Source organism: Eptatretus burgeri, chromosome 4 (genome assembly GCF_056783735.1).
Source record: "Eptatretus burgeri isolate ZD-2024b chromosome 4, Ebu_testis_v1, whole genome shotgun sequence".
In the NCBI taxonomy this organism is placed as follows: Eukaryota; Metazoa; Chordata; class Myxini; order Myxiniformes; family Myxinidae; genus Eptatretus; species Eptatretus burgeri.
In genome coordinates, this window is record NC_140964.1 from 61,099,424 (window position 1) to 61,111,965 (window position 12,542).

The following is a 12,542-nucleotide window of genomic DNA, read 5'->3' on the forward strand; positions in this document are numbered from 1 at the left end:
AAAATGGTTTCCATTAACTGTTGTAAAACTCGCAGCACAAACATGTGTTTCTCATCTCCAGAAACTGCAGTGCTTCCCCTCAAATTATATGGATGTTCAAAAACTCACTTTAAAACCCATAATACTGCAAATTAATTCATATGTTTCCCAATGCAAACAAAGTTAAAGTATGGTGCCATGTACAAGCAATTCCCTTATTATTATTATTGGTTCATGAAAAAATATTTTCACGAAAAATATAAGTGACCACTATATTCGTTATTGTTGTGTGTCTGTCTGTCTGTCTCCATTTATGTCTGTCTGTCTGTATGTCTGTCTGTCTGTCTGTATGTCTGTCTGTCTGTCCCGAGCATAGCTCCGTGGGTTTTGATCCGATCCTGATAAAATTTTGGTGGGAGGTTTATATTATGATGTAGTTGTGTTTTCCTGAGAATGGGCGAGGTGTGCCCATAATGGGCAGACCATGCCCAGAAAACATGTGTTTTTAGGGGGTAGCCGATTTCAATTTGCATCTTCTCCTTGGGGGTTTGTCGAATCTGACAGGGGTTTCGGTATTTGGTTAGCCCAATGGCACCTGCATAGCCCCACGGAGCTCGATTTTTCATTTTCGTCCCAAGGTCAAGGCCACAAGGTCACGAACTTAGAAAATTGCGAATTGTGTTTTTAGGGGGTAGCCAATTTCAATTTGCATCTTCTCCTTGGGGGTTTGTCGAATTTGGCAGGGGTTTCGGTATTTGGTGAGCCCAATGGCACCTGCATAGCTCCACGGAGCTCGATTTTTCATTTCCGTCCCAAGGTCAAGGTCACAAGGTCACTATCTTAGAAAATTTCGAATTTTGACATAAAAATCATACGACCGCCCAAACTTTGAGAGCGAGGATGAAAATATTTTTTATGCATAATCTTGACGTCATTCCCCACCGAAAGTCTTGAAACCATTTTGCTCTATCTCGAACACCTTGCCCGTGGTGCCCCCTTCAAGTTTGTTTTCACGCTGATTTCATCAAAGTATGGATAATCCGAGGAGTGAGAAATGCCATATACCCTATATGACGTTATATTGTTCCTGGAATGTTCCAGATGAAGTTTTGCACCAAAGGTCATAATCCTTGACCTTTGACCTTTAAAGTTCACAAAGGTCAAATTTTCAAAGTTGTGGGAATCGAACCTGGTTTTCGACCTTCTTCGACGAACTAACTCCAATAAGCTATAACATGTATCCTGTTTCCTTATTTTAATGTCCACAACATTGTTTTGTGACCTTTAAAGTTTATGCAAAGGTCAATTTTTTTAAGTTGTTGAATGAAACCGGGTTTTCGACATTTTGCAGCTAATAACCTGTCACTCGTACCACATCATGTTGATCATTTTTATAACTTGGTCAAAAATTATCACATTGTCTCATCCTTGACTTCTGAAACAATCTACATCGTCAAATACCGCTCGTGAACCATCGTCGTCTTCAGACTTGTTGTTTGTATTTTGTTTTTATACTTTTCCTGTTTGACTCGTATTGATGCAGGAAAATCTATGGCATAAGCCTATTCAAATTTGTTATTGAAAGTGTTTTTATTAGCCTGTTCCCCTGCATAGTGGGAGACGTGTGTGTGTGTGTGTGTGTGTGTGTGTGTGTGTGTGTGTGTGTGTGTGTGTGTGTGTGTGTGTGTGTGTGTGTGTGTGTGTGTGTGTGTGTGTGTGTGTGTGTGTGTCCACCCAGGCCATAAATTTTAATAATTGAGCTCTTCCTATCTGATTTTCAATAATCCTTTATTATGAGAATATGGAGAAAGTAATTTGAAATGGAGTTAAAATATAAAAGGGCAAAGTCAAAGTGACGAGAAATAGCCCTTATTAGCCCTGCTGCAGCTCATCAAGCATGAGACGTCCTGTTTGTGTTTTTTAAAGATTACATGTTTCTTTTTTCATTTACCATTCAGCTTCACTGTTTCTTAATAGGCCATAACATTCTTACAAATTGAGCTTTTGTCTGAAATTTTTTATTATGAGAAATGGAGAAGAGAAGCGACTAAAATGTACAATTATTACCTCTGCCATCGAAGATGAAGGAAGTTTATGTTTTCACCCCTTTCTGTCTGTTTGTCTGTCTGTCTGTCTGTTTGTGTGTTTGTATACAGGCTATCTCAAAAAGTTATGGATGGATCCAGATGAAATTTTGTGGACAGGTTGGGTGTGTGACTCGGACGAAATGATTAGATTTTGGTGAAGATCTGGATCCAGATACGACGAATGGAATTTTAAAGTGATTCCTTACCATTGAAAAATGGGGCTCAAAAACTATATGTAGCATGATATCTCAAAAAGTTGAGGACGGATTTGGACGAAACTTTGTGGACACGTTGGGTGTGTGACTATGACAAATTGATTCAATTTTGGGGAAGATCCGAATCCAGATCCAACTACTAAAATTTTTTTAGTGATGCCTCACCATTGAGAGATAGGGCTCAATAATGATATATAGCATGATATTTCAAAAATGTATTGGACCCGATATGTTCTTGTGGATCAAGCATTTAGTGTGGGGGGGGGGAGGCAAGTGGTCCTAGACAATGGGCCCGTAGGACTTTCATGATGAGAAGTTGCCACCTATTTAGATATGTTCTACATAAGTCTAGGAATAGGAAAATTGATGTTGCCAATTTTGGAGCTTTCAAATGGCGGCCATTTTGAATTCCAAAATGACTGCCATGATCATGCTTTTTTTCTTCAATGAATACAATTATTGCTCATATTTTAAAAATAATATCAAAATTTTATCCCATAATATGGGTCAACATGAATAGGAGAGACATTATGATTTATTGTATGCATATTTAAAATAATTATAAGGTCATTTTGAATTTCAAAATGGCCGCCATTTGAAATGAGCTGTTTATTTATTTAAATATTCTAAATCCATTGAGAGTAATTTTTTTTTCTTATTTCTCAGAAACTTTTGGATGCTACTTCTAACAGACAATAATATATTAAATAAATTGGCCCTTTTGAGGATCTGTAACAAATAATTAGCTATAGAGGGCAGCATCTGGGTTACCTGCTGCCTCTACGACATCCATAAGCACATGACATTGGACAGAAGTTTCTGCTGTATTGTCATGCAAAGTGATCAAAGCATATATTGTTACTAAGGTAAGTTTAAGTTACAGTACTTGTTTTTAATTGTGCTTGCATGTCCAGAAAGCTTTGAAAATATATCAGCAAAAAGTTCAAAGAAAGGCTTTTATCAGAAGCTAATGAATTAATGTGGAAAGATTATCACCCATAGGCTGATATCATCCATTATAACCATTGGCAAAGTTGTAACAATCGACCGAAATATATAAACATAAAATGTCTGCACATATCTTCCCTCAATAGTATTCTAAACAAATTGTATTTTTATAAAACACGGCAACAACGCCAACAAGGTGTCAACAATGCTAACGAATTGGTAATTACGGAAAGCCGTATGGGATACTCTGGATAACTTTTAAATTAAAATATATCTCTATTAAAACACAGTATGCTAACATGTAGAAATACTTCCAATCACTGACCCACATAACCACACATGGACTCATAAACACTACCCCAGTACACATATTATGGATTTATGTTATGTTTTTTTTCTCGTGAACTGACCCACCTTGGAACAAACCTTTAGATTACTGTGTGGATGCTTTGAACCACCCGGTGCGAAGTGTACGACATGCACATGGTTGCATTCCTTGAAATAGCATCCCCAGAGAACTATGGCTGGAACTTGGTAGATGGAATTTTCATACCAGTGATGACACATTTGCCTCCAGCTCCAGATGCCGTCACACAGTTTGTGAAATGCGGATGTGGTCGGACCCGGTGTTCCAGTCACCAATGCAAGTGTAAAAAGAATGGACTGTTTTGCACAGAATTTTGTACATGCTGTGAAGGGGAAGAACTATGCGACAATGCTCCTTCTAACCCCGAAGTTGACTCTGACAATGAAGAGAACAGTGATGATGATTATGATGATGATGATGATGATGATGATGATGATGATGATGATGATGATGATGATGATTATGATGTTTAATATGGCTATGAAAGTGGCAAACTTGCAACAAGTTCATGTAGTTCCATTCTACAAGGTTAAGACTGCATTTGTTGGACATGCAGTTGCAAGGTGTGTATAGTAGATGTAGGTGTGGCTATTGTGTCTGGGGTATGTGGGGTGTGTGCTGGTACTGCGAGCGCATGATACTGCACTTCATAAATTTGTTATCCTCTGAAATGGATATTTAAATATTGTAGCTTGTAGAGTTAGAGTCTACAAATTAAGTCCATAGAAGTGATTGTGTTTATTGTTTTATATACGAGCTGAGGTGTGTATCTCAGTACCAGTTGCTTAGGTGAGTGTCTGTGCAAAAAAAGTTTGAGAAAAATACCGTTAGGTATCGTTTTTAGATAACACTTGTTACCACAATATTTAAAGGGGGATGGTCCGATTTCATCACATGCAGTTTTCACATTGATTGAATGGCTTTGACCCTCCACCCCATTTGTGAAGTTTCATGCTGGTATTTCAATCGTTTTGACAAGAGAGCTAAAAATGTGCATTTGCAAGCCCCATAGAATACTGTGGTTCAACTAATCGGTTGACCAATAGTAAGCAAGTTTTGGCGTACAAAATCCAAACTAAACATCTGCAGCCCTACAATTTCACAGGGTCAATGAGAAGAATAGCAGCTTTCTTCTCATATCAAAATTTATACCATGTCCGGTTAAATCTGGGGGTCAATGTGAGGATGAAGCTGTCGATCGGACCATGGCCCATAAATTTTAATGCAATTTGTAACTTTTTGGCGGCCATTTTAAATTTCAGGGTGGGTGATATCGTATGTAATTTGAACAAAATATTACTTTTTTTTTGTATACCTTGTCGAGGCTCGTATGAGAGCTAACACACAACTCACAGCAAGGGGGCATGAGACAAGAGGGGCGGGAGTGGAAGGGACAAAACAGTGGGGAACAGACACATTAGGTGAACTGTGGAAGGGAGAGGGATGGGGATGGGACGGGGAACATGGCGAAGAGAAGATGGACATTACAGGGACTTTCAGGAAGGAAAGCAGGGGAAATGAAGGAAGTGGGCTTGGGTGGATTATCGGGGGTAGAAAAGATCGAGGATTTGGATGGGGGAAGATAAGAGGTGGTGGTGAACAGGTGTTTTGAAAGCCTGGAGGGAAGAATGGGAAAGAATAGAGTGAGGAAGTTGATTCCAAAGGCGGGAAAAAGAGGAACGAAAGAGTGAAGATAAGCAGTGATTCGTGATTTTGGTAGTTTTACCAGAAGGGGGTTGTTGGCGGACCTTGAGCGCTCTGTGGAAATGTGGTGGGGACAAATCGCAGAGAGAGCAGGGGGGGGGGCAAGGCTGGAGAGGAGTCGGTAGAAGACAGAAAGACCACCGACCAACCTGCGGTGATTGAGTGAGAGGCCCAAAGACTCAGCTTCATTGCGGGAGATGCCGATGATCTTAAATGCCCTGGTTTCGACAGCGTTAAGCTGAGAAAGGTGGGAGGCAGGAACACCAGCCCAGAGGGGAGAGCAGTACTCCATCAGGCTACGGACAAAAGCTTTGTAAGTGGTCAGGAGCTCAAGAGGGCCGAGGAAGGACTTTGCACGACGGAGGATTCCCAGTCGGCGACTGGCTTTTGAGGCGAGGTTGGAAATGTGACTTTCCCAGGAAAGGTCCTGGCAGATAGTGAGACCCAGAAGCTTGAAAGAAAAGACTTCTTCCAGAGGATTGTTGAGAAAGTGGATGTGTGGGTTTTCTAAACGGTCCTTTCGAAGAGACATAGTGAGAGTGTGAGATTTGTCTGGATTGAAAGACATGTTCACGTGTTGGACCAGTTTGTGATTTTATCCAGATCTGCAGTGAGCGAAGAAGTTGCTGCTTGCCGGTCTGAGGGATGACAGATGGTACGGCAGAGGGTGGAGTCGTCGGCAAAGAGAAATAGAGGATTTTCCAGAGAAGAATACATTGATTTTGAAGTGTTAACAACAATGAAAACCTATCATTTTGCTTTCAAAATTGAGGTAAAATACTTTCATTGAAACTAACCAAGCGAAAAATCGTGGCAAAACATCGGCCATTTTGAAATCCAAGATGGCTGCCGTCTGCCACACTTACAAAAATGGCAACATGCATTTTCATGTACTTTGGTACCAAGATAATGAATTAAAATAGGTGGCACCTTCTCATCATGAAAATCCTACAGGTGTCCACTTGCCCCCCCCCCTCCCCACTAATTACAGGGCAGAGGTATGTGCTCTACCGAGTGTCCTTCGAGTTTTTAACTGTCACTTTCGTCAAGATTAGTTGCAAAGTGGACACAGACAGGCTTTGCATTTTGAGATGCTTTATTGTTTATCTTTGTCGTATTTCCCTCCTTGTTGACTTTTTTCAAGTGTCGGGATAGATAATGTGAAATTATCTTGGAAAAGTTTCGTTAAGGATATTGACAACAATATAAAAGATAAGGTATAAATAGGTATCCCAACTCACATCTCATCACCTTGACTGAAGAAAAACATGACATTGTTTAGTGCCACCGAACAGGTAAATTGGTTAACATAGGTTGAAGGTGAATATTCAGTGACAGAGTCGTGGTGTTCACAAACAAACTCGAAAGGCTGCACTCGTGGTGACTTGATTGGAGAACAGTAAAGGAGAGAGTCTACCTGGAAGGGTTGCAGGACAGATTGGATAAGATTTATGTTCACTCACGTTTGAGCTGTTTATCCTGGGTTTGAATGTCGACCCAACTATAAATTCTTGCCCTGGTGTTTCACATGCAGGGCGAGCCATCAAATTTTACTCCATCCATCAGATGCACGTAAAGCCGGAGGGAACCGTATGACATTCACAAAACATTAAACGTCCCACCATGTCTTTCGCAAAGATTAGGCAAATTATCGCTGGAACCTTGAATGAATCACAAATTCCTGCCCAAATCTTCTTGCCAACCTACACTTGGCAAGCGTGGTGAACATACCAATACCCCCAAATGTCAGTTGAGGGATGCCTTTGTCCTGCAATGGACCGAAAACAGGCCAATGAATGATGATGATGATCCCTCTGGAGCTAGCTGTTTGGTCAAGTGGTCAAACACTTGTTTCTTTCTCCACCAGATGGTGTGGGTTCGATTCCAGGGACTACACTCACCCTTCCAAACTCGTGCGCAGAAAACATGCCAAACACCTTTCAACATGAGGTGAGGAAATCCTTTGTCCCGCAGTGAACTGGAATAGGACGGTTCACAGTGAAGTTTTGATAGTATGGTCTCTCTGTGCTCTCTTTCACTTTTTATTAAAATATTATGTTAATGGATTCAATCGACAACTGATGCTGATAAAACCTTTCCAAAATTTTGACTTATTCCAAGTTTTAATATTAGCATTTCTTTCCATTGATTTTTGCAATACTAAGCGTGCTCTGCTGAGACACAATGCCGCATGATGATATCCCATTTTGAATGCTAGGAAGTAAAGATACAAAAAGTACAAGAAAATGAAATGTTTTTAAAAACCCAACTTCTCAAGGCAACGAGAGTTCGAGAAATTGCTGAATTTTTTCCAATCCTCCATATCGCATTGCTGGACATCTGCTTAAGCTTACGCAGTGATATTCCCTTTCCGCCCTCTCGCCTCTGTGGTGGTCCCGCACGCGGTACTCAGAGTCCTTGGTGGAAGTGACATTTCCAAGATCACACAGCTGTGGGAGCCATGCTCGGCCCCATCCAGCCTCCATATAAAGTCTGCCTTGCTGGATTTAATTATTCCTCCTACGAGCTGATCCAAAAGTCTCCGTGGCGTGCTGGGAAACCAAGCATCAAGTTTCAAATGCAAATTGGTCCATAATAGGTTACAAATATGTCTTGGGAATGTGTATTATCATTATTCTAGCTGGTCATCTGAAGCTCATTCTTGCGTTCCGTGGAGCATTGATTGCCTATCTTTAGAGTGTACTCTGGTTTTTCTATTTCAGGGGAAACTGAATAACGGTGCAGCCTTTCCCCCCAAAATGCATAAACCTCTTTACTGAACCCCTACTATGGGCATTTAAAAAGGTACATTGAGACGATTGACAGCGGAAGTAAATCATGTAATTGAACGTGTAACTGGTGGAAGATTGAATGCAAAGTGGTTATTATTTTAAAAATTTTGCAATAATAATATGGACATCGATTCTAAAAAAACGTCATGCATTTGGTGCTAGGTAACACAACACAATGAGGGGGGGGGGGTGCATTGTGACCAAATATTTAAATAATTCCATCATCTTTTAACATGAGTAAGTTCATTCCAAGGTTGTCCCAGATTAATAATTCATTTTGGATCATTTCGTCTTCACATCTGAGTAGTTGCCTCATGTTGCCATAAGGAGTCATCTACTGTATTTACAACGGATGCAGAATAAAGAGTTTTCACCTACCACCCTCCTTTCCCCCCTTCTTTTCAATAGCTATAAATCCCCCCTTTCATGCTATCTCATCCCAACCTCAATTCCCTTCTCTCCATACTCCTCCATCCTCTTTTCTCTTTCTCCCTATTCTTTTCACACCCCTTTACCTTACTTTCTCTCTCTCCTTACTCCTCCAACACATAACAACCCTACTTTATTTCTGTCCCATTCTCCAACTATTTTTGTCCACAACCCACGTGTGTACATAATAAATAGATGTCCCCTAATCTCGGGTTAAAAACCCGAACACAATATTCATTTGTCCATTAATTGTCTTCTAATGTATTTGTTATCCATGTGAAAGTACAATTGTGTCAATATATTACTTCTAAGATGTGTATCCCACAAGCACTAAATGCAGCCCACATGAAGAAACTCCTTAGGTTAGGATTATATGATGACATCATTGATTTCATGTTCTGAAAATTATGTAAAACAGTTACATAATATGAGGGGCAGTTTTGGAAGTGGTGATGCAGAAGAAGGATCTTGGGGTAGTTATAGATTCGGGGGTGGTGGGGGGGGGGAAGCCGACAGAGCAGTGTCAGGTAGCTATCGGAAAAGCAAACATTGTTTTAGGATGTATTTATAGGAGGATAAATTATAAATCAAAAGAGGTCGTGTACTAACACTATAAAGGAATTTAGTGAGGTCTCCTCTAGAATATGGTGTGTATCTTAGGTCACCACATCTGAAGAAGGACATATAGCTGCCATGGAGAGGGTTCAGGGGTGAGTGACTCGATTGATTCCGGGCCAAGCTGGATTAAACTACGAGGAATGGCTGAAGGAGACAGGATTTTAAACATGAGAAAGGACGTACTTGCAAGGGGATCTAGATCGAGATAATTTCAGATAAGGGTATAGACAGAATAAATGCAGAAGGATTTTTCACCAGAATGGACAGGGACAGGATTAGGGCTCACAGGTACCGAGTAAACAAGGGTACATTTAGGGTGGTAGTAAGGCAAGGGTTTTTAACTCAGAGAATAGTGAAGGCATGGAAACATCTCCCTGAAAAGGTAGTGAAAGCACAAATAGTAGATAGGTTTAAATTGGAATTACTAGAAGTGTTGGAGATGGAGGAGTACATGGACATTTGTATTACTGGTTGGTATAAACATATGGTACCTGTGTAGTGGTTGTGATGTCTGTGAGATGATATCGTCAAAAGGTCAATGTGCTGTCGGTGTTTGTTGATTCTCCACCATACAAACTGCTTAACCTATTGGTTCACAAGTCAGTAAGTCACCACTATATTCGTTATGGGTGTGTGTCTGTCTGTCTGTCTGTCCCGAGCATAGTTCCGTCGGTTTTGATCCGATCTTGATAAAATTAGGGTGCGAGGTTTGCATCATGATCTAGTTGTGTTTTCCGGAGAATGGGCGTGCTGCGCCCATTATTGGCGGTGCACACCCAAAAAACATGCGTTTTTAGGGGGTAGCCGGTTTCAAGTTACATCTTCTCCGAGGGGGTTTGTCGAATCTGGCAAGGGTTTCGGTATTTTGTTAGCCCAATGGCACCTGCATAGCCCCACGGAACTCGATTTTTCATTTTCATCCCAAGGTCAAGGTCACAAGGTCACGAACTTAGAAAATGTCAAAAAAAAATCAATAAATTGGGCATCGAGCTTCTCGGGTTTTCAACTGTTTCGAATGAGAGTTGGTATGCAAGTCGTGCTCTTGGAGTACTACAACTTTCATCATTTATGTTTTTTCCCGATTCCCGTCAGTTTGCCCATGGCGTCCCCTCGAAGGTCAATAAAATAAAAAAAGGCGAACCATGTACATTGCTCATGAACCATCGCCGTCTCCAGACTTGTAAAATAATTAAAAACACTGCAAGAGATGTCACTTTGTCTGCACCCATTGTTTTCCTCCATACTCCTCCTTTCCCCCTCCCCCATTGAAATTGGGTAAAGTGTAGATTGGGTTTCCATCATAGATGATGAAGAGCCCAATTGATGGGGTGTGGATATAGCACAGGCAAAATGGGCCAAATGCCTTCCTCCTGTGTTCAAATTCATTGTATAGTTTTCAGGTGATAATCTTCTGATTATCTTCTGATAACTCTTCTGATAATCCAATTAGTTTTCAGGTGACATATACTTTTACTCCAGTTTTTGGCAATGCGACACATTCAAAATGATATAATCCTCCCCAGATTGCCTGGATCACATGCACAGAAACCCCGAGTGAAGAAGTCGATTAGGGTCATCTGGACGTATTGCGTGCCTGCCAGATAGGATTTCAGCATGGAACGACTGAAAGAACTTTTGAAGAAGCTGAAAATACTTTCAAACGTACCTGTAAGAAAAGGGTGTGCCTCTGCACAACTAAATATTTGTGGAACTTCTGATCAGCTCGTCCAAAATGTTGATATCTTGCAGTTCATATGGCAAAACCTCCCGACCATGTCGGCCCGTGTAAGGCTGAAAGTTCATAGATGGGTGTGTTCTACCCAAACCTTCATGCTTCTTTAGGATAAATCTGGGGTTTTAGGATGTACATTGTACAGGGGAAGTGTAAAATGATGATATTTACTTTTAATAAAGTTTGGGGGTGGCGGGGTGGGAGTGGGACTTATGTGGGCTGTGAGGGCTGTTATAAGTGTTTATTGTTACGTTTGTGGGGTATATGGAGGAATTTCATAGGAAAGATAGGATCGTATAGAGTTGCTTGGCCCATGAACGTGTAGGAGACATATTGATGTAAACTAAGTTAGGAAACTGTGAGCTTAAGTGTTACTTGTCACCACACGAGAGGTGGTACGGTGTTAATTCGATAGGTATTAAGAATAACTTCCCGCAGTTTGTCATTGCACCCCCCCCCCCCCCGACTGGGATATTTCTCTGTGTTTTTGTATAACAAACCAGCAACGATAGAATTACGTTTTTACAACAACCATTACAACCAAGCTGTATGACCAAGTAGGAAGAAGTCCCACCTCCAAGGGTGACGGCGGGTGTAGTCACGCCCTGAGGCCGATGATTGATGGGCACGACATGAGTATGAGGAAGAAGAGCGCAAGAGAGGCCACGTTAAGTAGAGGACTCGTTGGTCAGAGGAGTGAACGTACGAGTGGAGTTTGGTGAGAGAGAGGCCACGTTAGGCAGAGGATGGGGAAGCAGCTTGTAGCAAGAAGTGAACGCACAAGGAGAGTTCGGTGTGAGGGAGGCGATCAGAGAAACCGGAGCGCGTCTCGGCAAGAGAACGGGGAGGCAGGTCGTTGCAGGAGGAGAGAGACACAGTCTTAGATGAAGGCTCGAAGTGGGACAGAAGCAAGGGAGGCAGGATCGGCAGACGAAAGAGCAGGGCATTACAGCTGGGTTTCCTTCGACGCAAGAAGAAGAGTGAGATTGCAGTTGCAGTCGTGAGAGGAACGTGACTGGAATGGAGGATTTTGCTCTTATCTCCTCTCGGCACGATGAAATACCTGTGTGATTCTCGTGTTCATACTGAGGCAAATTGGCCGCGTGCTGAGCAAGACGCTGGCCATTGACTCTTGGTTGGTGGTGAGAGACAGACCTCAAAGCCTCTTGTATATCACCGAAGGGAGCGGCGCCATTCTGCAGAGAGCGGCATCGGCAAGTGAGGTCGACGAAGAAGTTACACAACGATTCGGGAGCCTTGACATCGAATATTGCCTCACAAATTGCTCGGCACCATTTTGGGGTCACGGTTACCCGCGCATCGATGATGCGGTCCGAGCACACTGCCTCAGCAAAAAGATCGCCTGGACTCAGCGGAGTGAAGGAATGAAAAGGGATTTCTTATTTTTCTCTATTTTATGTGACCCCTTGTCTGTGCATGTGTCTGAGTGCGGAGGCTCCTCGAAATTTGATTTAGATTTAGGTTACCTCACGTCTTGATTCATATTCATTATAATTGTTGATCTTCTCTTTTATAAATCATTATTTATTTAATTTTATTGTGTCCGTGTATCTGTTGTGGGTTCGAGAATAAAACCCCTGTGCTGTACTACCGCCCGAGTGAAGCGTCTAGCATTTCCTTCCCGCGTGCGCCATTAATCTCCAAAAGAGG

At 41.7% G+C, this 12,542-nt stretch overlaps 1 protein-coding gene across 1 annotated transcript in view; it reads left to right on the plus strand.

Moving 5' to 3' along the window:
• Nucleotides 1-12,542, plus strand: part of LOC147028177 (uncharacterized) — a 54,392-nt gene that overhangs the window by 15,487 nt on the left and 26,363 nt on the right. Inside the window, exon 3 of the mRNA XM_085876493.1 lies at nt 7,168-7,250. Within this exon, the coding sequence (XP_085732619.1) occupies nt 7,168-7,250 (83 nt within the window). The remainder of the gene's footprint in view (nt 1-7,167; nt 7,251-12,542) is intronic.